The following is a 27694-nucleotide window of genomic DNA, read 5'->3' as shown; positions in this document are numbered from 1 at the left end:
CAATGTATTTCTTGCTCAGTTCGGTAACATGGAAACCACAACAATGGAGCGTTTGGAGGTGGGCTTGGTTTGGGCACTCAGCTGTGGGAGAGAGAGAGGCAGTGCAGAGCAGTGCCAGTCAAGTAGATTTGTAGAGCTGCATTGAGTTGAGTCTAATCAAAGTGGACTGAGGAGGGGAGGAGAGATGCTGATCATGGCTGTAGGTCCACTGAGATAATTAAGCCAGACGTGTATGAATTCTCAAAAGAACCGAACGTCATCTAGCAACTGAACTTAATGACACTCCTTGGGGATCCCACTCTTTCAACAGAGATAAGTTTTGTTTTAGTCCGTAAATGTTGACAAGCCCCTAAACCAGGCACGTGCACAGATAGACCCCTAGTGGTGCTCAAGCACTGGCCCTTTTGCCCTGGATGAGAAAAGTGCCCTTCTGCTGGAGTCCAGTTTTTTCTTCATTCATCAATATTTAAGAATAAAAATTACTCTCTCTGTCATCAATTTCCCCCAAATGTGTTTTGATATCTGACGGGGCATTTATTTGAGTTCTTGTGAGAATTTCGCCCTGACATGCTTCGCTGCGCTCACAAAAAATTCTGTGTACTGTGTTGTCAGCTTTATAGAGATTATGTAAGTCACTCTTGATAATTATGCACAATATTGATTTATCTTTGCAGCATAATGCCAAGAAAAGAGAGACTCCAAAAGCAGAAGGTCAGGGAACTGCAGCAAGCAGCTCAGGGTAGCAGCTCTCTTTTATCTTGGATCAGGCCATCAACTTGTAAAACAGATTAGAGAGAATCAGTAACCCTACCTGGTCCAGAGGAGCCCATCACATCACTAACCTTAACCCTAACCCTAACATATTATTTGGTTATTCAATATGGCCTTGTTTTGTCTGTTTTTGCCTGTTATTCATTTATGTCACGGTTTGAGGGAGGAGATGGACCCAGGATGCAGAGGTTACGAACAAAAAGGTATTTAATATAACCAGGAGTCTTAAAACAAGACAAAAATAAAACAGGAACACTAACAAATAACACTGGTGACAAGGTGCACGGAGAACAAGGAAGGATAAGCAGGGGAAAACAAACCTTATCGGACGACGTCTAGAAACGTGTAGAACAAGAAATGAACCGACAAAGGGCTTGGGGAACACAGAGGCTTAAATAGAGACACAGGGAAGGTTGGGGTAACTAGCCACAGGTGCAACACATGAGGACTGGGAAAGACAATCACCGAGACAGGAAGTGACACACCCGAGAAGCTGGAAACAACACACAAGGAAAGAGAGACTACAAAATAAAACAGGAAACAGAACACACAAGGAGAAACAGAGTGCACACATGAAAACAACAGAGATCTAACAGTTAACAGAAAACACTTTTACAAAATCTTAACTGTTAGACCGTTACAATTTACTTATTTATTAAAATTGATCATTTGAGCTAGTTTGTTAACAAAAATAAATATATAAGTTGAAAATATCTTACTGTGTTTTTTATTTATTTATTATTATTATTTTTAATTTCATAAATAGTTTTGGCGATAGGTGCCATTTTTTGGGGGTTTGAGCACCTGCCCCACAAAATGTCTGTGCACCTGCCTGCCCTAAACCAATGTCTCCCTGTAACGTTCAAACAAGTCCAAGATGCACACCACACCTACTGTAAATCTACTTGTTCTCTGCTCTGCCTTACTTTATCCGAAATAAAGTTCAGATGGTAGAGGTGGCCGCCGTTCAGTCCTGCAAAGGTAAATGATGCCGTTGAAAACTGATTCAGTGCAAGATTCACCAAAAATATGAGCACCTTCAATGAAGTAGTTCTTTAAGCATGTTCATGCACAACACTGACCTCAGTAGTGGTACCACTAATAAGAGAAAATTAAACTTAGTGGTAACGTGTTGTTGCTGCTGTGGTCAATGCAAAGAACGACAGAGACGACAGTGTCGTAAATAAAAAAAATGGTTTTATTATGGTTGTATGTTATCCTGCATTTTGTCCCTGCTCCCCTCCTGTCTCACCTGTAGATCCGTCCTGATTCAATTGTCATACACATATTGTACCTAAAAGACATTATATAGATCTCATACAGATCCATAACTTTGCTAATTTCTCTCTCTCTGCCTAGATTCTAAAGCCAGGTTCCACTCAGCATATCTAATGCTGTATCTAAATGTGGTCTTATATTACAAATAGGTTATGGGTGCTTCTAATGTGTCAGAATACAAGGACAATGATGATGTTGGGGCATTTTCTATTGTGACATGGGGGTTGAAGGATAAGTCATTTATTATTTTTTTCTGTATAAAGTCCGATTTTTTTTTGGTGCATTGTTAAACACACTCTGCTCTGGTGAATTGTCTCTGTCAGGTTTCTTTGGGTCTCAGTTGACCTAGACTGAATACTGCAGAATTCTTATTTATTTATTTATTTTTGTTTTTCAATGGTACTATTCTCCAAAACAAGTAGGTTGCTCCTCACTTCTCAGTTTCAAATAATAATATTATTATTCAGCAAAATGTAAATTTCTCACAATGGTCAAGAAAGTAAAAAATGTCCTAGATCCGCCCCCTGATTGAGATCCATGCCAACATTTAGTTGCTTATTTCCTGACCCATACCACATTCTTCCAAGTTTCATGATAATCTGCCCTATAATTTTTACATAATCCTGTTAACTAACAGACAGAAAGCAAACAGACAGATGAAAACATGACCTCCTTAGCAGAGGTACTGAAATATGTAAAAAAAAAAAAATAAGGACCTTTTTTGTAGTTTATTCCCTTTCCCCCGAAAGTTGAAAGGAAAATGAAATATTCTTTTATTAATAATTTATTGGGAATCAGTGCAGTCCCTCTTCGATAGTATGAAGAGCTGTCAACCTAACAGTGAAGGAAGTTACATACAGTGTTTCTTAAAATTATATTGTTACTGGGTAAATTATTAATTTATACTTTAGGAGATACTTTGGGTCAACATAATCGATGTTTGATAGATTGGAAGAATTGTGTTTTTTTACTTTTTAAATAAACTTTTTATTAGATAGGTTCAAATTGATAGATATACTGTACATAGAAGCCTTTTAATTATATCAAAATTTGTGACATTTTTTAACTGTTATGTGCTGTTTATTATTTCGGTTCTTAACCTGGGGATGAGATAAGAATGTTGCCTTGACCATTTACATTTGTCAACGTGAAAACAAATTCCAGCACCTTTCCGGTCACGAGACCGTTTCTTTTGGTGTATGCTGGGAAATGTATTTCTTGGGTCGTAATTCTTCAGCTGTTCTCATGAACACTAGGTCGAGAGGAAACACCACCTCCCAGAAACACCACCGTGGTTCTCCCTTTTTTTACTTCCTCCCACACGGAACAGGATCCGCGGTACCACTTGTTTCATGTTGGTAGCACTACTCAGCTTCAGTTCCAAAACTCTATCACAAGTTTGGCTGTGGCTGGACACTTCAACTGTAACAGTGGCGAAGTGTCAGCGAAGTGAGGAGTGGGAGCCTCGCTAACCAGCTGGTAGCTAACAGAGGATGGGAGCCGGTTCTCTATCTTCGTCTCAGGAGAGGCGTATATGAGCTAACATAGTGTTTTTAAACCAGAACCAGCAGCATCAGATGTTATAATAGAATCCAGTCTGTTAGCTAGTTGTCTTCGGAGAAAATACATCCATGGAGGAGGTTGACAAAATTTTGATTCACGCCCTCAAACAAGTCGGCACGTAAGTGTTTTGTTGTTGTTGTGTACAGAGCTAACCCAACCTCCAGTTATTGGAATGACGCTAGCTGACTAATGTCAAGTCTGATAATTAGAGACATGGCTGCCTTGAACCCATTAACATGGAATGACCATCATGCTATTGTTCTGTTGTTCACATTTGGGTTTAAGATCAAAAGGTGAAGAATTTCCACCTTTCTTTTCTGCTGTTTACATCTAGATTTTTAACATGCTTGCACAAAGTACAATTAGTATGTTAGGTGAGCAAAGTAAAGGCACAATATTTGGTTGCATAACTGTATCAAGCCTTTGACACACTTACATCACATAACTTGCATTCTTCATTTGTGAAGCTTTTCAACCAATGCCTCCCAGGTTCTTGTCTTTCTCCCTTCAGTAACGTCTTTAGATACAATATTCTTCTCTTGGTTTAAGGTTCAGTGATTGACTTGGCCAGTATTAAACCCTCCACTCCCATTCAAGTTCTTTGTTGTGTGGGTAGTTGGTGTGTAACAATTCCTGCGGCCTGCACTGCAAAGCAAAGGTACTGGTAATGTAACTTCAGGGCTAACTTGTGACATCCAGAGTAACTTCACTGTTAATCCTAACTACCAAAAGTTGATTAGATTTATCCCAAGTTATGCCCCTGCCCATGAAGACCACCTCCTTTATTGGCTGGGTAGACCGCATCCTTGGTATTGCACTGTGTAGAAGGGTCCTACCCACTAATCTCACTGTTCTACATGAAAATAGTTGACAACTACCTTATTAATTGATTAGTCGGGTTTGTTATAATTCACGGCTAAGACTGGCAGCGCCACATTAGTTGAACTACGAAAACTAAGGTTAGTGCACATGGCGACGGTTTAATCCAGATGCCTTGGGAAATAAAAAACAGTAATTTAAATAGCCTTTAAAACCTGCTCAACATTTTAAAGAATTTATGTTGTTTGAAATAAATAAACTGACGTGGTGACTTGGTTATCAAAGCTTACCCTTTTTTGTAAAATGTTGTCCATGTGAGAGCATTTTGTCTGTATGTGTGTTTTCAGTAAAAATCTACAAAAGTATTTGAATTTCATGTGTTTGTGAGTGGTCATTCTAAATAATGTCCCTTATGATCCAATATATCAGAAGCACACTGTCAACACATTTTCTTCGCGAAATGCTCAAAACCTTTTTAGAAATTAAACCCAAACACCCAAAACAAAACTAGTGGTTAGAATAATACTTTTTGTTTTATCAACAATTTCACAATGAAAATCATCAGAGTTCTTCAGAGTTTTTTTTGCTATAGATGCAACCCTGCTACTCTGCAAAGGCCTCTGAAAATCCTGGTTCAGTTAAGACCTTTTTGAGACACAGGTTGGTTTATAACGATTTGACCCCGAAGAGCCTATTGTTTTAACTTTGGTTTGTTATTATTATTTGTAGTCTGCCTCCTCAGCTCAAAATTAGCTGGAATGAGCTAGAAACATGAAACTTTGCACAATAACTGGAATGGAACTTTCCCTGAAACATGATCTCATTCAACCACATGGTGGCATTGTAACACAATGCATTTAGACTGGAGGAGTTGTGGAGCAAACCAGCAAGCCTCTGGTTAGTGGATAACCTGCATAACTTAATTGATTATAATTCAATAAAATAGTTGTAGTATTATTTTCATATTTGACCAATGTTGATACCAGGAAATAAAATTTGAAAAATTGTGAACACTTATAATCTTCAATTCGAGGGGACTTAAAATTGTCTTTGTTACCGACAGGGAGGTGAGTGAGGAGATTGACAGTGTCAGACAGTTCAGCAGTGAGCTGATCGTGCAGGCGGTGGTCCGATGTATCCAGGTGATTGATCCAGGCCTTGGCAGTTCGCTGCCCACCTCCCTACCTCCAGGCATGTCTGCTCGTTTCAGAGTAGGAATGAGCCTAGCACAAGCCTGTCAGGTAACATGCTTCTTATTTATTTATTTTGATTGAAGTGAATTAGAACACCTCCAGCTTTAACAGGAGCACAAACACTTTTTTTGCATCACTTAGAAGCAAATGGTGATAAGATACCTGGTAAAACTGCCAGAACGGTGAAGCTCACGTTTAATCATGTTTAATCTATACTGCACATTTTAAAGATGCCCTTCACTCACTAGCTATTACCATCAGCTGTGGAATTTGTTTTAATTATATTTGTTATCAAATAACTACCTAAGTTAGTAAGTAAGTATTTAGTGAAGAAAAGATGATAGAGCCATCTAAATTCCTTTTCATCTCTTTTTTGAGAGTTCCACTTCATAAGTGACAGCTCTTGCCTCATCTGATCGGCTCCTCTGATCAGTGTTTTCAAGATGCTAGCCATTTCAAATTTGAGCAATTCCTAAATATTTCTCTTGTGTACAGAATGCTAATTTCTCTGCACATCCATTGAACTGTGCTAAAAAAGATTTTCGATTTCATCAAATTCAAACTTCACCTAAATATTTGGCTTTATTGGAGTACTATATGCAACTTTTAGCATGAGTTTTAGCAGCAATATCTTTGACTGTTTTGGACCACAAATACAAAACATGGGAAACATAGGGAAGAGAAATCAAAGGCAACAAGTTTGCACTGTAACACACAAAGTGATGTTATATCTTTTAATGGAGAGTCCAAGCACATAGAAAATCGATCTTTATTTTGTATACAAACATTATTAACTTGAAGCAAGAAAATAATATAAATTGTATTGTATTGAATAGAATACACCTCAGTTCAGTGTGATAATTAATAATAAACATTATTGAAATACTATAACTACAAGGCTACTTCAAGATTTTTTTTTGATAGATTGCTAAACTTGATTTTACAGTGTTTTGATATTCCTCCAGAAAGTTACTTGGATAATACTTATGTTTTCAATGATTTTGTTGGACATGATAATATAGCTTGATATATTCCTTTAACTTGAATGGAACAAGCTCTTGCACAGATTTAATTTTGCAGAGATATGGAACTGTAAGAGGAATAATGTCTTGGAGTGCATACTTTGTTTGTTTTCAGATTTTTTTGTATTTAGGAGAAGATGATTAAATAAATATAAATGTATAAATTAAAATGTATATTTTTGATAAATGCGTTATTATATAAATCGAGAAATAAAATATAATCGTTAGATTAATCGGAACAATAATCAATAGGAGCAGCCCTAGTTCAATGCACAATATTTAGCTTTTCAGTTAAACAATGTGTTCTGCAGAGGAGCTGCTACTGCAGCACATTGTTTTTTACGTTCGCTTTGCCTTGAATATGGCCAGAAAAAGGACTATTTCCATATATAAAAGTAGTCCTGTGTACTCAAATAAATACAAGTACTATACGGTATAAAGCCGTGCATCTTCCGCTCCTGCAAATATTTCACAATAAAAAACCCTATTTGAAGAATGGATTCCTTCAACAGTAACGCTTGATAGTGATTAAAGGTAAATGTATCGAGCTCTGTATAGATTGTTATACACCCTCTTTCGGAAACTGTAAGTTGAAATAAGGTGTTCCTTTTTAAAAACCTATAATTTGAACAAAACTACCTCAGGAAGACTTGAGCATGCTAATGTGTCCGTCTCTCTTTGTTTCTGTTGATGCATTGTGTGTGTATTATTTTTGAATAATAGTTGAATATCATTATTTATAGTACAGTTCTGAATGTCATAGAATAAGATAATCTATATCCATCTGCCCATCTTTTAATACATTCATTAATTAATAAACTCATTCATTAATTTATTCATTCATGGACCTGCCATACTATGAGCAAATGTTCCCTTTGCCATTTTGGTTCCCAGGAAATTGGTTATAAAGGAGAGATAGGCTATCAGACTTTTCTGTACAGTAACGAGCCGGAGATCCGCTCCCTGCTCATGTGCCTGGTGGAGAAGTTGCCCAGAGAGGGTGCTGAAACCTCAGACCAGCCGACAGGTACAGAGAAATCCAGTCTATCATCCACACAGTTGTATAACACAACATATTTTTTACCAGTTAGCCGAAGGGATTGTGTCATGCTTGCTGTCGCAACCCATCCCTACTTTATACCAAAAACTCCATGTTATGATACTGTATTATGTTGCTTGGCTCGCAAATGTTTTCAAGTCTATTTATAGTGAGTGTGTCAGCAGTTATCAACCTTTAAATTGTTGATCATGCTGGGGTTTTTTAACTTTGTTGCAACATAAACTGTCACTGAAGAAATTTAAGGTTTATTAACTCCAGAAATCAACCAGAGAAATTTTTCTTACAGACAAAATGACTGAAATGTGAAAATGTTTAATGTCAGAAAATGATGATGTGTGAGTTGTGAGAGAAATCGACCTACTACATTGACTCAACTTGTTTGTCGCCACAATATCAACAGTGATCATCACATAACGATCGAGAATTTTTTGTTTAATCTTTGTAAAAGCAGCATATGCATTCATCAGACACTTGCTCACTCTTTTCCCCTCTCTCTCTCTGCCTGCGTCCTAACCAGGGACTGTTTATGTTTATTTATCACAAGTCAAATCTTCATCGCAATATTCAACAATGTTTCTTCCCCTCTTATACCAATCCCCCACTTTTTTCATCCGTTTCTCTCCCTTTGTTAGTGACCCCTGGTCTACAGTCTACTGTTACTAATACACCTGCAAACATATATCAAATGACCTTACATGTATACTGGGCATGTGTTTGCTGGTGCAAAAGGAGGCAGATTGTGATGTCAAAGTAAATGGTAGATGGTCTGTAGTTTATATAATGATTTTCCTGGCTTAATGACCACTCAAAGCGCTTTAAAGTACAGTTTTACATTCACCCGTTCATACGCACATTCATACAGTGCATCTATGTACAGCACTTTCTCTATGAGAAGGGGACATTCAGGGTTCAGTATCTTGCCCAAGGACACTCTATTTGCATTATTTGATGATTCATCCTAAGATATGTTCTCTTTTTGCAGGTAAATCAGTGGTTCTCCAGAGAGGAATTGCTGCTGCAATCAAAGCCCAGCTGGCCGTTCCCTGGCTGCCAACGCACTGCCGACTACCACTGCACATCGAAACACAAGTAATCTCTTCAAAGATGTATTTAGTTCAAAAAGAAAATGCTTTAATATATGAGGATATCTCCAGTTGATCAGCAGGAGTGAAAGAATAGCCAAATCAAGCATATTTAAATTAATCAGACTGCTTACATATTGTTTATTGGTCATTGAATCCATCTTTGGTTGTTTTTCTTTTGCCGATTGTTTGGCGCGCACTCACTTGTATATTAATTCATTCATTCAGTCTGCTCGCTCAATTTCTCTCTCTCCTCTCTTGCGCTGATGCGTCCATCCACACCGTCACTGACTCAGCTGCCGTCTCCTGACCCACTACAGTTTAAATGTTGATTTGTTTGTAACCACCTTCACAATATCAACCCCGATCACATAATGATCAATATTTTTCCTAAAATAGTCAAATCTTTCATGCTTTTATTCACACTCTCCTGACTCTGCTCACTTTCATTCACTCACACACACATTCAGACACACTCATGTGTAAACTCAGACAAAGTAAAAACAACATAATTTGGTCTTCACCAACACAAATGATGAATGTGTTTATTCGCACACTGAGAGGTGAAGTGAGATCTGATCTCAAGTGTTTACGGCGCTTCCTTAATTGCACTCGCTGATGCTGATGTGCACAAATATATTCTCAATCAGTGGTTGCGGGCAGTCGATTGCAGATTCGAAAATGTTTGCATATTGCCCAATCCTAACGAACACAGAACTACTTCCAGTCCCCGGTTTATTTGACCTTTTGATATTTTGCATCTGACTACACAATGTCTGTCCAGCCAAGGTCCCACCCTCTACCGGACTGCAAAAGGGACATGTTACTTGCTGGATGCCAGTGCAAAACTAATACTCTCATTCACAAATTCCCCCAAGCCAACTTTGTAATCTAGGCCTATATTCAACCATGGTTATCTCCTCTTCAATGAATCATCAATCAAATTTGTTGTTGTGCAGTGGGCTGTACTAACAGGCAAGGCATGGATAATATAGCCCTAATCATATGCCAAAGTCTTGAAAAGAAGGCAGAAGTGGATCACAGCCATAAATTAGAAGAATTGGCAACCATCCAAATACACAAGACTGTGTAGTGCACATTTTGTATGAGGTAAGTTACTGTTATTAGTGATCTTAATTAAAAAGATTGAAATGATAGTATTCGTTACTTGCAAATAATTTTATGAAGCGGAAATCACAGCATATTCCACAGCATCATCTCATTTCAAACAGACGCACTGAATGAGCTAACGCTAGAAAATGCAACCAAATCCAGGAGGAATCGCATATTTGTACACCGTCTGAGGTAATCACTTTATGATTACAAATAAAACTTCTGCAAAGAAAGATCCTGATTGCATTCCAGTGTTAATTTCGTTGACGAAAACTATGACGAAGACGTAACGAAAACGGATCTTTGAAAATAAAAACTATGACTAAATCTATTTTAACTTTCGTTAACGAGACGAGACGAGACGAAAATTTTGGTGGTTGACTATGTCACAAATTCTTTTTAAACATCATCGTATCAGGCCGTCATGAAGTATCAGGAGCGGGCGAGTGAGTGTGTGTGTCTGTGTGTGCGTGTGTCTGTGCTTGTGTGCCCCAGATAGCGCACCGGTCCCGAGGCTCCGCCCCCGCCCCGCTCACTCGCTCAGAGAGACACAGTGAGATCAGAGCTCGTTCACGTGAAGAAGCCGGTCAGTGACTCACCGGCTGATTTTTAACTATGGAAACAGTGAAAGCACAGAGTTTCTCTGGTCTCAGCTGCTCAGAGATCAGCGCAGCAGCTTCTTGATCAGAGCAGAAGCTGCAGTTGGTTTGTACCGATCTTCAGTTTCTGTGTCCGCCTCCAGCCTGACCTGCTCTCACTTTTTGCTTTCACATTTAAAACTAAATATATATTTTAAGCTATTAGGCTGCAGCTATATGATTTTATTTATTTCAAAATAGGACACTTCTTATTTCATACATTTTCCACAAATATGGGGAGGACTCAAATAGCCCTACAAAGTTCTGTGTTTAATTTTATTTAATTTACTCTTTTGAAAGTAAAGGTTGCCGACCCCTGCTATAGACTGAAGCCTGAAACATGCTTCTGCGTTTTCACGGGCCCGTAAGCGCAAGAGCCCTTCCGGGTCCCTTACGTGCTTATGTATCCCTCCTTACGTGCTGACGGGTGTCGACCCCCTTTTCTAAAATTTACGGCAAAGCTCCGCAAGCTCACTCAGCCCGCAAGGCTGTGATTGGTCTGCTCTACATCCCTTCTGGAGCTGCATTTCCGGTTTCATGCCACATAACACAGGCAGAAACAACGGGAGATTTAGAAGAATGAATATGGACCAAATAGAAGAGCGTTTGGCAGAAGAGATCCGAAAGTATGTCCACTTGTGTAACCCGTCACTGACTGGCGTATTTGTCCGCCTGAAAAAGGCTACAAGGAGCCGCAGTAGCTATGTAAATAAACAATCGATGAAGAAGAAAGAAGGCGTCTCTCAGGTCGTTTTCGACAAAAAGCATTACTCCGCCTAGTGTTCTGGCGCGGAATTGCTTTGTAAGACGCGCAACGGTTGGGGAAGCATGAATGACAACGAGTCTTGCGCCACAGCGGCGTGAAAAGACGCAGACGCAGTCGCAGAAGCAGTCGCAGAAGCATGTTTCAGGCTTTATGCTGGTAGGGATATCTAATGGACAACCTAAGTACTGCAAGCTAGACTATTATGCAGTTTTAGACACAACACAGGTTCCCTGGGCCTGAGAAGGGAAGAAAAGGAGTTTAATGTGCCTACTAAATTAGACCAAAACTAGACAAAAATGTAATTCGTTTTCGTCGACTAAAACTAGACTAAAATGTAATTTGTTTTCGTCGACTAAAACTAGACTAAAACTAAGAAGGATAAAAATGACTAAATGTGACTAAAACTAATATGCATTTTCGTCAAAAGACCAAGACTAAGACTAAATCAAAAATAGCTGCCAAAATTAACTGTTGCATTCTTTACCCATTTTCACATGCTTGTTTCTCTTTTGAATCATTTATGAAGTCCACCACAACATACTACATATGAAAATAATCAGCAGAACAAAAGCTATCAATTGCTATGTTACTCTTTTCTTTGTGTAATGCATCAGCTAATTCCGTTTTGAAATCAATCAGCGAATTTCTCCAATATAGAGCTGGCATCATCCAGCATTTATTTCCATCTGGCACTAAGCACATATTTAATCAATCAATCAAATTTTATTTGTATAGCCCATATTCACAAATTACAATTCGTTTCATAGGGCTTGAACAGGGTGTGACATCCTCTGTCCTTAACCCTCAGCAAGATTAAGGAAAAACTACTAAAAAACCCTTTTAACAGGGTAAAAATACATAGAAACCTCAGAGAGAGCCACATGTGAGGGATCCCTCTCCCAGGATGGACAGAAGTGCAATAGATGCCACGTGTAGGAAAACATCATCCAGATTAAAGTTTTTAGCAGCATTGATGAGGGTAAACATCTCGAAGGACAACCCCAACATGACATGCCAAGTAGTCCAGCTGCAATCACAGTCCATGGTCAGCAACCAGCAGGACCACGATCCACCATCCAGACCAGCCGCCACTCCAGTCCTCAGTCACCGTCCACCGCTGCCCACCAGGACCCATCACAAGCCGCGGTCCTGGTCCACCGCCCCGTGCCCAATGCCAACGCGACACAGGGTCCGCCACCAGCACCACGATCAGCCCTTATGACACAGAATCCGCCACACTGGATCCAACACCGCGACCCCTGATGCGCGATCCAAAAACCGCAATCCATGGTGCGGCCACAGAGGCCCTGGATCTGCGGGTGATAAAGCAAAGGGATTCCGTGAAAGGGGGATAGGGATGGAGAAGAGGAAGGAGAAGCTGGAAAGAGAAGCTCCGTGTGTCATGTGTCATAAAATAGAACAAGTAACGTTCTGCCGCACTAATTGGCTATGACTATAAGCTTTATCAAAAAGGAAGGTTTTGAGTCTACTCTTAAACGAACAGATGGTGTCTGCCTCCCGAACTGAAAGTGGTAGATGATTCCACAGCCGAGGGGCTTGATGGCTAAAAGTTCTGGCTCCTACTCTACTTTTAGAGACTTTAGAGACGACAAGTAGGCCTGAATTCTGGGAGCGCAGTGCTCTAGTGGGTTTATAAGGTACTAACAGCTCTTTAAGATAAAAAGGCGCTATACTATTAAGGGCGTTGAAGGTGAGGAGGAGAATTTTAAATTCTATTCTAGATTTAACTGGAAGCCAGTGTAGTGTAATACTGGAGAAATGTGCTCTCTTTTCTTTGTTCTCGTCAGGACACGTGCTGCAGCATTTTGGACAAGCTGTAGAGTCTTTAACGACTTACTGCTGGAGCCTGATAATAATGAATTACAATAGTCGAGTCTCGATGTAACAAAGGCGTGGACAAATTTTTAGATAATGTATCTCTAACGTGTTTGGGGCCAAGTATTATAACCTCTGTTTTGTCTGAGTTTAATAAGAGAAAATTTAAAAACATTGATACGCCGATCTGTCCTACCATTGTGGTTTTGATATTGCCAGATTCCAGACAATCTCCGCTTCACAATTATGCAAACAGACATCTCCACTGTCAGCATTTTCTGGGAAGATGCCTAATATTGTTGCATGATCATATCTAATGATCGAATCTGTGGATAGTCTAGACTCTTCTAGCAGATAATATGATACCCTACCGACATAGGGTTAGTATCTCAATTGGCCTTACAGTGGTTTCCATGGGGAAACACAGATTTTAATGAAGACTATACCGATGGGGGTTATACCCCTGGCAGGTACTACCAAGCCAGGCGGTTTTCAGGTTAGAGGCCAGTCTAAAAGCAGCTTGCCATCACCCATTGGCAGTAGGATGATTGGATGAAGATTGGGCCGATGTATTTGTCATACATATGAATGATTCTGCCTATGCCAAATAGTACATATTCAATAAGTGTGGAGCTCATTGCATATTCAAATTCATTTTCAAAGAAACTTGTAAAACAAAAAATGTTACTTTTCATGGGTACTTTCATTGTGTAAAGTTTCATTTTGATAGGAGTAAAGGAAAAAAATTGCCCCAATGAGGTGTATTGTTGCCTGGCATTATTGGATTGATGAGAATTAAACATATTTCCTCAACTAGGATTTCTTAGGACTTTTAGTATGTTGTTCTGGACACCTCATAGAAATGATCCTTGCTGAAAAAAATTATTTTACAATTAGTCGGTCGTAAAACGCTACTTTGCCTGGACTATTAGTGTAAATACAATCATTGATATACTCTCAGGGATTTGTTTTATTCCATTTCTTTTTTTTTACATTATAAGTTAAATCAGTTGGATGGCTGGTGTTAAAATTGATCCAGGACTGTAAAGGTCTGTCATATTTATTAAAATCACTTAAAATATACATTTGTATTGTTATTTCTATATACATGGCACAAACTTCATTCCTAAAATTAAAATATATCCCATTAAGCGGTTACATCTTGGCTTTTTTTGCATGAACATACACAACAGACTGTTCAACATCACTGTTTTGATCACATATATGTATATATACAGATATGAGCTATTCCATTTACTCAACGTTCAAGGCACAGCAACTTTACTCTTCATATTCTGTGTCTGTGGACTGTGTATTAGTTATAAAGTTTGGCTATCTGGGCATTTATACTTAGCCAACATTGCTGGTAACATTCCAGACATGCAGAAGGCCTCAACATAATTGATTTCTGCTGTGAAATGGTCAGCATCAGGTATAAAAACCTGGTCCATACCATAAAGTCACAGTATTTTAGTTAGTTAGTAAGAGTCAGAGTGCTGGTATACAGTAGCTTAGTTTCCCCTGTGCTTTAGGGTCATTCTGACTTGTTTTTTTGAGCCTTAGTCATCGAGTAGGCCTGTTTTAAGCTTGTCCTCTTTGTCAGTAAACAGCAACATATTCTTACAGAGAAAAACTGTGTGATTGCTACAATATGTTAGCACACTGCAATCTGACCTGGAATTTTCACAAAGACTAGGTAACAGCAGACTGATGGCAGCAGGCTTCATTAAACACTTAAATAGAACTTGTCAAAATAGAACGGGTGCTCATAATGGAACCACTGGCTACAAGTTAAAAAAAGCCAGGACTTATGCAAAGAGGCGTTTCATAAGACAATATGAAAAAAAGACAAGCCAGAACTAATACAAAGGTGCGTCATGAAATGTAAAATGAAAAAAGACTTGAAATCATGTGGTAGCCTGTTCTACCTTTGCCATGACGAGGCAGTTGTTGTCGTCTATGCACAGACATGTCACCCAGTCTTCAACAAAATACTGGTAGGGATCAAGGATTTTGTATGCTTTAAGTTCACTACCTGTTTACGGAGCAACGCTATTAACCACGTAATGATATAAATCGTGTGATGGGAAATTTGGCAGGCTCTGAGCTTTAACTTCTTGTAAACATCGTGAGTTACTGTATAGTGCAGTATTCCCTAAAGAAGTACTGCACACAGCATGTATCAGGACCTCTTAATGAAACTCTTTGCAAGCGACCAACACTTACAACTGCTCCCAGCAAGAAACTTAAGGCCGAATTATAGTCGGGTTGTACGCACGCACGCATGCACGCAAGACATGCAACACGCCCCTTTCGTGCCCTCTGGCGGCTTGCGTGCGTCCGCCAATTTTTCTAACTATAAGACAAAACGACGCGAGCCTCACGCAGTCCGCAAGGCTTGTGATTGGTCGGCTTACTACATCCCGTCTGGAGTCTAGTTTCCGGTTTCCTGCCCCATAATACGCGGAAATCACAGAAGATTTAGAAGAACTAATATGGACTAAATAGATGAGCACTTGGCAGAAGAGATCCGAAAGTATGACCACTTGTATAACCCGTCACTGACTGGCCGATTTGTCCGCCAGAAATAGGCTATGAGGAGCCGGAGTGGCGATGTAAATAAACAGTCGACGAAGAAGAAGACTTCTCTTCTTTGTGTGTTTTGTCTTCGACAAAAAACGTTACTCCGCCTAGTGTTCTGGCGGTGAATTGCGTTGCAACACGCGCAACACGTTAGAGAAGCATAAACCAAAACGAGTCCGTCGATGCAACTGCGTGGTTTTCCGCGGTTGCAGTCGCAGGACTATAATTCGGCCTTTAGCACCTTTAAGTACTCTTATAAATGAGGACTTCTAGTTTTGACATTTAGGGGATTATTGAGGGGCCAGGTTGCTGTTCGGACTGTCCTCCTTGTTTTGTCAGGGTTATGTTTATTATTAATCTTCCAAGAAAATCCACCATCCCATGTATGATATTAAACCAAACTTTGCACATGGGCCCAGTCATATACCAATAGTCCTGATGGTGGTGCTACAGCAACCAGAAAAAAACTGAAAATTCATAGCAAATCATCAGTAAGTGCAAGAACTTTCAACCTACACTGAATTCTGTGCCCAATTAAGCAAAAACTCGCACACACTTCTGAGGTGGCAGCAATTATGAAGTCCAATACTTTTTTTCCCATCAAAACTTTAAAACTAGCAATTAAACGTTGTGAGAATATATTACAGACATCTCTACACTGTCTAGATGAAGTACAGATATTCTCAAAATTGTATCTTTATAATTCATTTTCTCACAGTAGAAGTAGCGAGCAGCCCTACTAATGTTTTTTCAAGAATGCCCGGCAGATTCTGACAAGTTACATTTTCCCTGTCTAGAGTCCAGAAGCATTGCATAGCTTCCATGCACAGCCCCTACGTTTATCACCCTTCACTAAAGGCCCAGAAAAGAAGCAGCTAAAAGGTAGGCATCTATGACACGTACAGGACTGTACGTGCTTTATGATTTTCGTTGATCGCATGTATGTCAATGCACTGTCAATCTGCTCTATCAATCAGGTTGACCCAACTCAAAGAGAGGTCCAAAAATGTTTGTTTATATCACTTGCTTTGGTACTTCCTATGGATGTAAAATTATCATTGATTGCAAAGCCTTTTATGTTAAGTATTTCTGTTTATTAAGAAATCAACTTTTTGGTGGAAATTATGTGATCGAAAAGCTCTTGTAAATATTGCATCATCAATGTGTTAACACGTTGTTGAAAATATGCTACAGAATTAGAATAAGTGTGTATGTTTGTGCTGTAATTTCAGTTAAGAAGAACTACCAGCGAGACATTCTTCCGCCTGTAACCGCCCAGCTTTCCTTTCATACCTCTTTGATGGCATCCTTACTTGAGAAGCACACCGATGAGTTGAGTGCTGCTCAGGAGTGGGACAATGAGTGGAACAGTCAGGGACTCCTTTCTCGCCTCACTCCAAAGGTAAATCATCACACTTGCTACAGTTAGATATACATCTCGACACCTATATCTATCTCACTAAATTGTGTATATGTATAATAGACTGGTATATCGGTCTATTATATATAATGTATTCCCACGCATGTAAACATGTTTATTATAACATTCCCTGGTAAATTTGTATGTTCCTTAAACAGGAGTATCGATCAAGAAAACTGACTCGACTGCGGAAACGTGTTAAGGAGCAGCTTCGTGCTGCTGAAGTACCTGCTTCTGAAAGTGCCTTTGGCGGTAGTCGCTCAAACACTGACCTATTTGAGCTACTGCAGACCTTCAAGGGCTCTGCCCTGTCCGACCTCATTCTGACCAAAGGGACCCACTTCACCCACACTAAAAAGTTCACATTTGAACAGGTGAAAATCTTCACCAGCACAATGCTGCAAGATACTGTGTGCATTCTTTATCTCCCAAGTATCCATATGGCTGTGCATTTGTCCTCCAGGAGTCAGCATCTGTAACTAACCCCATCCCATCTGGGCATCAGTCAGAGAGTGACATCCAGGACCGTCAGCAGATGGAGTTGGCTGCACTCCAGCACCAATTCCAGCAGCTTTGCAGTGATGGTGACCAGCTAACAGCGGACATGAAGCACATTAGTGTCACTAATACACAGGTGAAACACTGAGCCAAATGCACAGATGTACGTTACCCACGTTTGCCTGACTGTAAGCCAATGATGCCGCTGTTCCCTTATACAGTTGCTATTTTTAAAAAGTAATACATTGTGGTCAAAGATATATGTGTAAGACTGACATCAATTTATATATCTTGAATTAGATTCTTGTTTACAATTTTGAATCTGTACTTGGACTCAAACATACACTTGTTGTCAAGAAGTCTTGATCATTTGCCTGGGCTGCTAAACTAAACTAAACTAAAATGTTCGAGATTTTTTGCCTTCTCAAATGTGGAGAGTTGTAAATTCACATTCAAAGTTTCCACTATCTACATTAGTTTAATGGTGTCTATTTGCAAAAAAGCACAAAGGGTTTTATTTTAATATCTAAGTTCATGGGCTAAATCACATGGGTGAAAGTGCAAATAGGGCAGTATGTACAATTAATTGCCAGAAAAGGCTGTACTTAGCCTTAAGTAATCTTCGTGTTTTGGATGTAACATGTGATAAACCAACATGCCATCTACCATTCCCTATAATGCAAGGTGCACTTACACTTTGGTGGACTGCTGTTATAAGATCAAATTTGCAGAGGCAATAAATATGTTGGTGTGTGAAACTGCTCGGACAGACAGACCATGTACATCTGTAACAAGCAGTATATAAATATCACTCTCTTGATAGAGCACCCTTTAAATAACATTAAGATACTGGACCATTGACTTCAGTCAAGCTGTTTTCTTGCTGGACAAGGAAAAAATGAATTTGCTGGTCTAAAACTATCGAAGACACATGAGTCACACTTTTGCAAGCTGTTAAATGGGTCCCAAGTTTCAAACCTGAAGGTAGATTTAACCTTAAAGGAAAAGGAGTGATGTATTAAGAGTAATATGGAATACAGCAGTCCCAATGTCCAAAAGGGGTTATGAATGATGCTTTATGTGTGTGATGTGTTTTGCTGTAGATGTTGAATGAGTTAAAGCAGAGCGAGCTGGGAATTTCTGAAAAAGAGAACAAGATGCAGGTGAAGAAGAAAACAATTGGCCTTTTGCCAGATGCAGATGACAACCTGCTGAAGCTTCAGGTAGGAGGGCTGAGAGAGATCACTTATAATTGCTGATTGGAGGCATGCCAAACTCAGGAACAGTTCACATTTGGAAACCTGTGTGTTCTTCTCTAGGTTCTGGTAGAGGCCAGCACTAAGCGTTTGGTGAATCTGGCTTCTCAATGGGAGAAACACAGAGCTCCACATATGGATGAGTACCGTACACTCAAAGAAATATGCAGCAACCATGATGTAAGTGGTGCCTTACCACAAATATTTAACTACATTATGATGTAAAGAGATTTAGATTCTGTTGATATTTCTCCATTTTCCTCAGCTGGAGTCATCAAGAATGATGTCTGAAATCAGGTCCCTGCATGACAAGATCCGTATCTCTACAGAGGAGGCCAGGAAAAAAGAAGAAATGTACAAACAATTGGTAACCCACTTAATTACAAGTCTTTTGAAAATGAAGTGTTTAACCTATGCTCATATGTTAAATGTTATGTAAACATACTGTAGGTTAGTTTGAAATTTACAACTGAGTTAGTGGTTGTCTGCACAATTAGTGTTAAATATTCTTGATGTGTGTTCCACTGCACTATACTTTTTCTCTTCCAATGTAGGTAACAGAGTTAGAAAATCTTCCTCAGGATGTGTCTCGGTCAGCATACACTCAGAGGATTCTAGAGATTGTCAGCAACATCAAGAAACAGAAGGAGGAAATTACAAAGGTAACATTAGAAGTGGGTGGATTCAAGATGAGTAGAGCTGACCAGCAAGACCATTTGGTGTCGGGGTAACTTATGGGAAAACTGTCCATAGGACTTTCAGTTCTTAACAAGAGTGCAGATAAAATAAAGTTCTCTGAAAAGCACTATAATGGCCCAGAGTCACATCAACAACGAATACAGCCAAATGTAGGATGGATATCAGTTAGTTTTTTTTACATATAGTTATAATTTCAAGGAAAACTAAGTTGTCTTTACAAAATGAACGTAGTGTATAACTATGCTCTGTCACTGCAGTCACTGGGATAGCACTTAAAGTAGACTGTGTATCAGTTGTAACATCATTAATACTGATTTGACTTTCCTTGACAGATATTGTCAGATACTAAGGAGCTCCAGAAAGAAATCAACAACCTGACAGGAAAACTGGACAGGACCTTTGCTGTGACTGATGAGCTGGTCTTCAAGGTTTTCTGTCTTTCTTTTTTAGTATTTGTTTGTTTACATTATAATTGGAGAGGGTTATTTCTCAAAACTAGAAGTCAAACAACAGCAAAATGAAGACTTCTGATGTAGTAGCTGCACCTATTTAAACAAACCTGAAATTCACAACATTCATTTTTAAGCCGTTAAAATGACCTTCATGTTAAATAGCAAAACAGTATAATACCAAAGCAAACATACGCTATTGAACACATATGAACACACAAACACTGACCTTTGTCTGAATTTAATGACCAACCCCTGCTTTGTATATGTGAAATATATATTTTTAAGTATATTTTTTGCTTCATCTTCATTTACTAATTTCAAGTTAATTTCACAAGATGTGAACAGGTTGGACTCCCTCAGAGAACAAGTGTGCTTTTTAATCGTGTGCATTCTTGAAATTGTTTTCAACATACACACTCAGATAAATAATTATGTGAACAGCTACACAGTTTTAATGATTTGAAATCTCACAATGGATTTGAAAAGAAGCCATCAAGATGTAGTTGACGTGCAGTCTTTCAGCTTTAATTTAAGGGGTTTACCAAAACTATTACACTCACTATTTGGCACTACAGTCATTTGTATTCATATTCCAGAGGTCAGAGGCTTAAAGTATTCAGACAAACCAACATAATTATTAATATTAAGGATTTTTTCAGTTCTTTGCAGTCCACGACTGCCGTGTGTGACAAAGTATTAAAGATTTTCTTGTATGCATAAATTTTTCTTTGTTATGTGCAGGATGCCAAAAAAGATGAATCTGTCCGCAAATCCTATAAGTACCTGGCTGCCTTGCATGAAGTATGTTTCTCTGGATTTGTTATAATTCAACCTCCCTTTCGTTCTTACTAGACAATGTGTACATGTGATGTTTTTGTGTTGCATTTTTCTATAGAGCTGTAATCAGTTGATCCAAACCATCGAGGAGACAGGCACAATTTTGAGAGAGATTCGAGATCTAGAAGAACAGGTAGGATTTGTTTAGTAGTGATGGTTCCATCATTACATTATACATTTTATTATCTTTTAAAGAAAGATTTAATTGCAGTTTGACAAACAGTGTGTGAACTTAAATACCGGTTCAACAAATACATAGAAACACAATAGTTTAATCTGTTTGGTCCGCATTTTGTTTAGACATGTTTCACATAACAACAGTGCAGCTAATTGGTAGTTGTTATGGAGAAGAGGCTCAATAACAACTACCAAAGCTGTTGATGTCTGTTAGTTTGTAATGAACCAGCCCATTCCTCCAATCTCTAAAAGTGGACCCTGCTGACAGCACCACATCAACACAGAGAGAACAGACTGACTTCTCTCATGTTGCTTCTTTAGAAACCGTCTAGCCTGTTTTGATCACGTTTGTCCCAGTCACAGTATTTACATTTACATTTTTCATTTAGCTAACGCTTTTATCCAAGGCAACTTACAATAAGTGCATTCAACCCAGAGGGTACAAACCCAGAACAACAAGAATCAAGAAAGTACAATTTCTTCAAAAATAAAGCAAAACTACAAAGTGCTATAAGTAAGTAACCTTAAAGTGCTACTAAATTATTAGGTTCAAAGATGTTATGTTGATGTCGGAAGATGTGTAAACTTTCTGATGTCCGGATGTCGATGGGGAGCTCATTCCACCATTTAGGAGCCAGGACAGCAAACAGTAGTAATTTTGATGAGTGTTTAGCTCGCAGTGAGGGAGCAACGAGCCGATTGGCCGAAGCAGAGCGGAGTGAACGGACTGGGGGGTAATGTTTGACCATGACCCGGATGTAGACTGGACCTGATCCGTTCACAGCACGGTACGCAAGTACAAATGTTTTGAAACGTATGCGGGCGGCCACTGGTAGCCAGTGACGGGAGCGGAGGAGCGGGGTAGTGTGAGTGAATATACAGTTGCAATCAGAAATATTCAACCCCCTTACCTCAATAGACATTATAGTGATGTGGATGACAGATAATGACAATAAATGACTCAAAAAACCTCATCAAACAACAAAAGATATTTATTGATGCATATTGTAGTTATTTTGACAACAGAAGTTGACTTAACTTTGAAGTTCAAATGAAAAATGTAACTCTTTCGACACATGTGCATGTTCAGTATTATTCAACCCCCCAGCTTCAGTACTTTGAGGCGCATCCTCTAGCTTTTATAACTTCTAATAAATGTTTTCGGTAAGTGCGGACAAGCTTCTTACACCTCTCGATTGGAATCTTTGCCCATTTTTCAAGTGCAAAAGCCTCTAGATCAGTGATGTTTGATGGCTTCCATGCTGTAACTGCCTTCTTTAAATCCCACCAAAGATTTTCAATCAAATTTGAATCTGGTGACTGTGAATGCCACTCCAGGACGTTCCGGGATCTTTTTCTCAACCAAGCTTTGGTGGACTTTGAGGTTTTGCTTTGGATCATTGTCTTGCTGGAAAGTCCAATGAGGTTTAATTTGTCAACAGAAGGCATCACATTCCTCTTTAAAATGGCCTGGTATTTCTGTGAATCCATGATGCCATGTACACAATAAAGATTGCTAGTTCCTGCCGCAGAAAAACAGCCCAACATCATCTTTGACCAACCTCCATGCTGGACTGTGGGGATGGTATTCTTCTGGTCCTAAGCCTGGCCTTTCACACACCAGACATACCGCTGGTCCATACGTCCAAACAGTTCCAGTTTGGTTTCATCAGTCCATAGAACTGTCACCCAAAACTCAGTAGTCTTATCCAAATCCCTCCTGACATATTGTAGTCGACTTTTGATGTTCCTTGTGGTCAAGAGCTGAGTGCGTCTTGAAGCCGGCTATGAAGTCTTTTTTTATTCAGTACACGTCTTATAGTTGCCACTGACGCACTTGTACCAGCCTTCATCAGGTCATCCTGTAGGTGTCTTGCAGTCACACAGGGGTTTATCTGAGTTGTTCTGACTAAGTTGCTGAGGGTCCTTGATGAAATGTTGAGCTTTCTTCCACAGCCAGGCAGGTTTGAAGCTGCTCCATAAGTTTTAAACTTCCTTATAATGTTCCCAATTGTGTCTCTTGGAATATCATTTTTTGGGGAAATCTTCTTCTACCCAAGGCCTTTCAGGTGTGATGAAATAATCTCCTCTCTCAGCTTTTGTGGATGCTCCTTTGTCTTTCCCATGATTGCAACTCACCTTGAATACCTTCATGGTTGGAGTTTATATATGCATCACAACTGAAGCAAATGAAGGATCAGTGTAGAGTTCCCAAAGGCTTAATAATGTTTCAACTCAACTTTAGGACAAAAAAACTCTCAGACAGCTTTAAAAACAACAATATTATATAGGGGTTGAATAATTGTGACATGGCTATCTTAACAAAATATACTGCTACACACAAATACTACATCATGCATTTTCCGTGTTGATTTTCTGTATCACTCAACTCATAAAGAAGTCATCCAAAGCAGAATCTTGCTCAAAGAGCAAGATTCTGTCAACTTTAATTGATAAATCCTTAAAATCTTTGGGGGGTTGAATATTTCTGATTGCAACTGTAGGTTTAAAAACCAGTCGAGCTGCTGCATTCTGTAAGAGTTGCAGATGTCGGATGGCACTAGCAGGTAGACCTGCCAGGAGGGAGTTACAATATTCTAGGCGTGAGATGACCAGAGCCTGGACCAGAACCTGCAACGCCTTCTGAGTGAGGTGGGGGCGTAATTCTCCTGATGTTGTACCGCATGTCTCTACAGGAACGTGTTGTTACAGTAATGTTGGCAGTAAGGGAGAGTTGGCTGTCGAGTGTCACACCCAGGTTCCTAGCAGTCTGAGTGGGGGCTAACACAGAGTTGTCAAAGTTAATAGGTCATGGTTGGGAGAGTCTTTCCCTAGGAGATAAAGTAGTTCAGTCTTGTCCAGGTTAATTTTCAGGTGGTGTGCAGACATCCACTGAGAGATGTCAGTCAGACAGGCAGATATTCGTGCTGCTACCTGTGTTTCAGATCGGGGAAAAGACAGGAGTAGTTAGGTGTCATCACCATAGCTATGGTAGAAGGGGATGAAGATGAAGATGATGGAAAGGTAGTTATAGAAGGAGGATTAGAAAATGAGGAGGGTGCGTCATCTATCTTTTTAGTAAAGTAGTTGACAAAGTGACTTGGTAGAAGGGAGGAAGGAGGGGGGGACTGGGGGTTCAAGGAGGTTGAAAAAGATGGAGAAGAGTTATTTTGGGTTAGAAAATGAAGATTGAATTATAGTTTAGAAAAAGTGCTTTTGGCTGTGGAAATAGAGGCAGAGAAAGAGGAGAGAAGAGACTGATAAGCGAGCAGGTCGTCCGGGTGTTTAGATTTCCGCCATTTCCTTTCTGATGCTCACATAGTGGCTCTGTCGGCACGCACCGAGTCAGACAACCATTGAGCTGGGGAGGACTTGCGGTCCTGTCGTTACGTAAGAGGACAGAGAGAGTCAATGGTAAATGGCTTTGTATTTATATAGCGCTTTTCTAGTCTTGATGACCACTCAAAGCGCTTTACAGTACAGTTTTACATTCACCCATTCACACACACATTCATACAATGCATCTATTCGCAGCACTTTGTTATTCTATTGGGGGCCATTCGGGGTTCAGCATCTTGCCCAAGGACACTTTGGCATGCAGATGGGTCAGACTGGGGATTGAACCGCCGACCTTCAGGTTGGAGGACGACCACTCTACCCCTCAGCCACAGCCGCCCCTCAAGAGAAGAGGACAGAGTAGAAAGGAGAATGTCTGTGGCAGAGTTAGGATGCATGATTGAGAAAGAGTCAGTGGAAGGGAGGGCTGATAAAACAGAGGAGTTTAGAGAGGCGGGAGAGAGGGAACGAATGTTGCGACGGACAGGCACAGAGTCTGTTGATGTGGTAGGGTTGTCAGTTTGAGAGAGTAAGCGATAAAGAAGTGGTCAGAGACATGAAGTTATGTGGCTCCCTATCGTAACATATATGATCAATATTTCTCTACACAGCATTCATTTTATTCCTGATTTATATTTGACGGCCATTCCGTGTGGTCACTTTTGAACCGCACTGTCACAGGTATTTGTTTCATGCTGATTCGGTCACATGAGAAACCTATGGAACCGAAATGTCATGTATCTCGGATTCTTATTAAGGAAGATATGGGTATGGGTTTATAATTAAGTTTTTGGGGGACCTCTGTGATTTAGAGTGTTCATATCTCCTGTAGTTTAGGTCACAGAAACAGTATTCTCATTGTTTTCTCCATCTCCATATTAATCTTAACAGTGTTACATCTGTATGATATCCCAACATCAAAAGCAATAGCATTATGAATGATTTTATCAGTCAAGGTTGAAATCCTCTATTTATATATAAATTGGTCAAATTTTTACCAACATTGGCTTATAATGTATAATTAATTAATCCTTCTTAACTCTAGTGTGTAGAAAAATACATCATAATCCACAATCTACCTCAAGATATCCAAAGAGTAAGAAATCAAAGTGACTATTTACATACCAAAGATATAGAGGAAGAGACTTTGGCGGCTGAGGGGTAGAGTGATCGTCCGCCAACTAGAAGGTTGGCAGTTCGATTGTAGTCTTCCACATCTGCATGCCGAAATGTCCTTAAGATGCTAAACCCTGAATTTCCCCTCATAGAAAAAAAAGTGCTGCTAATAGATGCGCTGTATGAATGTGTGTGTTAATGGGTGAATGGCAAGCTGTACTGTAAAGTGCTTTGAGTGGTCATCAAGACTAGAAAAGCTAATGAAACCATTTACGTACACTAGGACAACACAATAAAGAAATGATTTACGAGTATTTGAGTCCTACTATCAACAACTTTTATAGTAAATCACAAGAGAAAATCTAGAGTATCAAATTTAACCCAGAATGATAATACCACATTTCAGTGCATACAGTAGTTGTTAATAGTAGTGTTGTGTAACAGCTTGGGCTGGGCGTTATAACTTCAAATCAATATCTTGATTATTTCAAAATTTTACCTTGATTAAGATCAAAGAACGAGCGCATAAAACAAAAACAACGTGAACTTCAATTCCTGTACGTGTCCTAATAACTTCTGATTAGTGTTTATTGTTAAAGTGTCAAGTGAGCGCAGATGAGTGGAGGAATGAGATCATGCGACATGCTAACACAGCACAGTACAAGGTACCCTGGCCACCACTGCAAAATGAGCGTGGTGGAAACCCGACAGTTCGTGAATGCACACATGTGGGAAAGAATTAGCCGACAATTCTGTTGAAGGTTATAAATTATATTTTTCTATACATTTTCAGTTAATTGCCCAGCCCTTGTAACAGCCAACATGTCAACATCTCAAAATGTCAATACATTCTTTTTAATATGCAGTATCATTTACAGTGATTTGATGGACAATTAACAACATTTTTCACTGTTATTTAAAAATTGTCCATAGATTGAGACAGAAAATGGAAACAAAACTGTGTCAAACCTGGAGAGGATTCTGGATGACTACAAGTGTATTCGACATGAGAACTCAGCGCTCGCTGCCAAAGTCCGAGAAGGCTGAGGGTCGACCTGGTTTCACTCTTCTGCCTGCTGAGGCTAAAGTTTTAACAAAACACCTGGATTGGACTGAGAGAGAACTCCCATAGGAGACATGCTTTTCTTTTGAGTCAATTAGAATTTGGTACCATGAAAATAACATGTGGATGGATAGAGAAGGCAATTCGATTTTCAAACTTCAGTGTTCATTTCTTGATGCTTTCTTAAGGGGTCCTTGCTTGATTGATTTGTACACAAATGAAACATGACACTGGACAGCAGAGGAGACTGTCAGACCTCTTGTGTAAAGTATAATTATTCATATTGCTGTATGCAAAGTTTTCATATCTTGATCATAATGAAATCTTTAAATTGAAACTGTTAATACAGTAATTATTGATTGGCTGTTCCTTGTGTCATGATTATATCTGAACTGAATATGTTGAGTAGTATTTGAATGGAGTCCAATAATAATGCCCCCAATAGAAAAGTATTGATGTTGTTTACCAGCTTAAATAAAGATGCCTTCAAAATTCAAGGGTCATGATGAGTGAGTGATATCCTTCATATTTCACCCCAATGAAGTGTCTTCAACATTGAAAATTAAGGTTTAAAGATAAGCAAAAGCAGGCAATGACACGAAGACAGGAAAAAATACTTTAAGAATAAAACTAACAAACTTCTTGCATTACTGAGACAAGTTGAGCTCTACAAATAATGTAGCCATTCAAATAAAGTAATCTGTTTCATTGTATAGTGTTCAATATTAAGCAGTTGTGTTTACAGACTTATTAACATGTGTCTTCATAAAAGCTTCAGGGCCACCAGAAACGTTAAACAACTGGGTTTAATGATTAAGTCGTTTAACATTACTTTCTGTATTAAGACCGAAGTTTGATCGGTCATAAGCTTGAGTTACATTGTAGCAGGTTCTTATCCTGTGGTTTAAATGTATTTTAAAACTGGGGTTACCTTGCATCTAAATAGATATGGAGTTTCTTTAACTTTCATCATATTTCTTTGTAAGCACTTACTATGAAAATAATTCACCTTAATCTAGCAATAATAAACCATGTGATATCTTATTCAATTTGCTTTATTTTCAAATTACAATAATACTTTTATCAACGTATGGGGCAGAGTAAGATGGCTCTATA

The 27694-nt window shown here is 39.2% G+C and overlaps 1 protein-coding gene across 1 annotated transcript; it reads left to right on the top strand.

Annotated features, from left to right (window-relative positions):
• The first annotated feature begins 3343 nt into the window (after positions 1 to 3343).
• ccdc22 (coiled-coil domain containing 22) lies at positions 3344 to 27075 on the top strand. The gene is made up of 16 exons (XM_053424495.1): positions 3344 to 3730; positions 5495 to 5672; positions 7541 to 7673; positions 8689 to 8795; positions 16522 to 16606; positions 16957 to 17126; positions 17303 to 17518; positions 17608 to 17778; positions 18746 to 18865; positions 18962 to 19078; positions 19164 to 19265; positions 19453 to 19560; positions 19930 to 20025; positions 20791 to 20850; positions 20945 to 21019; positions 26449 to 27075. The coding sequence occupies exons 1-16, from the start codon at positions 3681 to 3683 to the stop codon at positions 26560 to 26562; spliced, it is 1902 nt and encodes a 633-aa protein (XP_053280470.1). The 5' UTR covers positions 3344 to 3680; the 3' UTR covers positions 26563 to 27075.
• Positions 27076 to 27694: the final 619 nt, after the last annotated feature.

The sequence above is a fragment of the Pleuronectes platessa genome, chromosome 6 (assembly GCF_947347685.1).
Source record: "Pleuronectes platessa chromosome 6, fPlePla1.1, whole genome shotgun sequence".
NCBI lineage: Eukaryota > Metazoa > Chordata > Actinopteri > Pleuronectiformes > Pleuronectidae > Pleuronectes > Pleuronectes platessa.
Note: the sequence above shows the minus strand (reverse complement) of the source record. Positions and strands in the feature narration are given on the sequence as shown.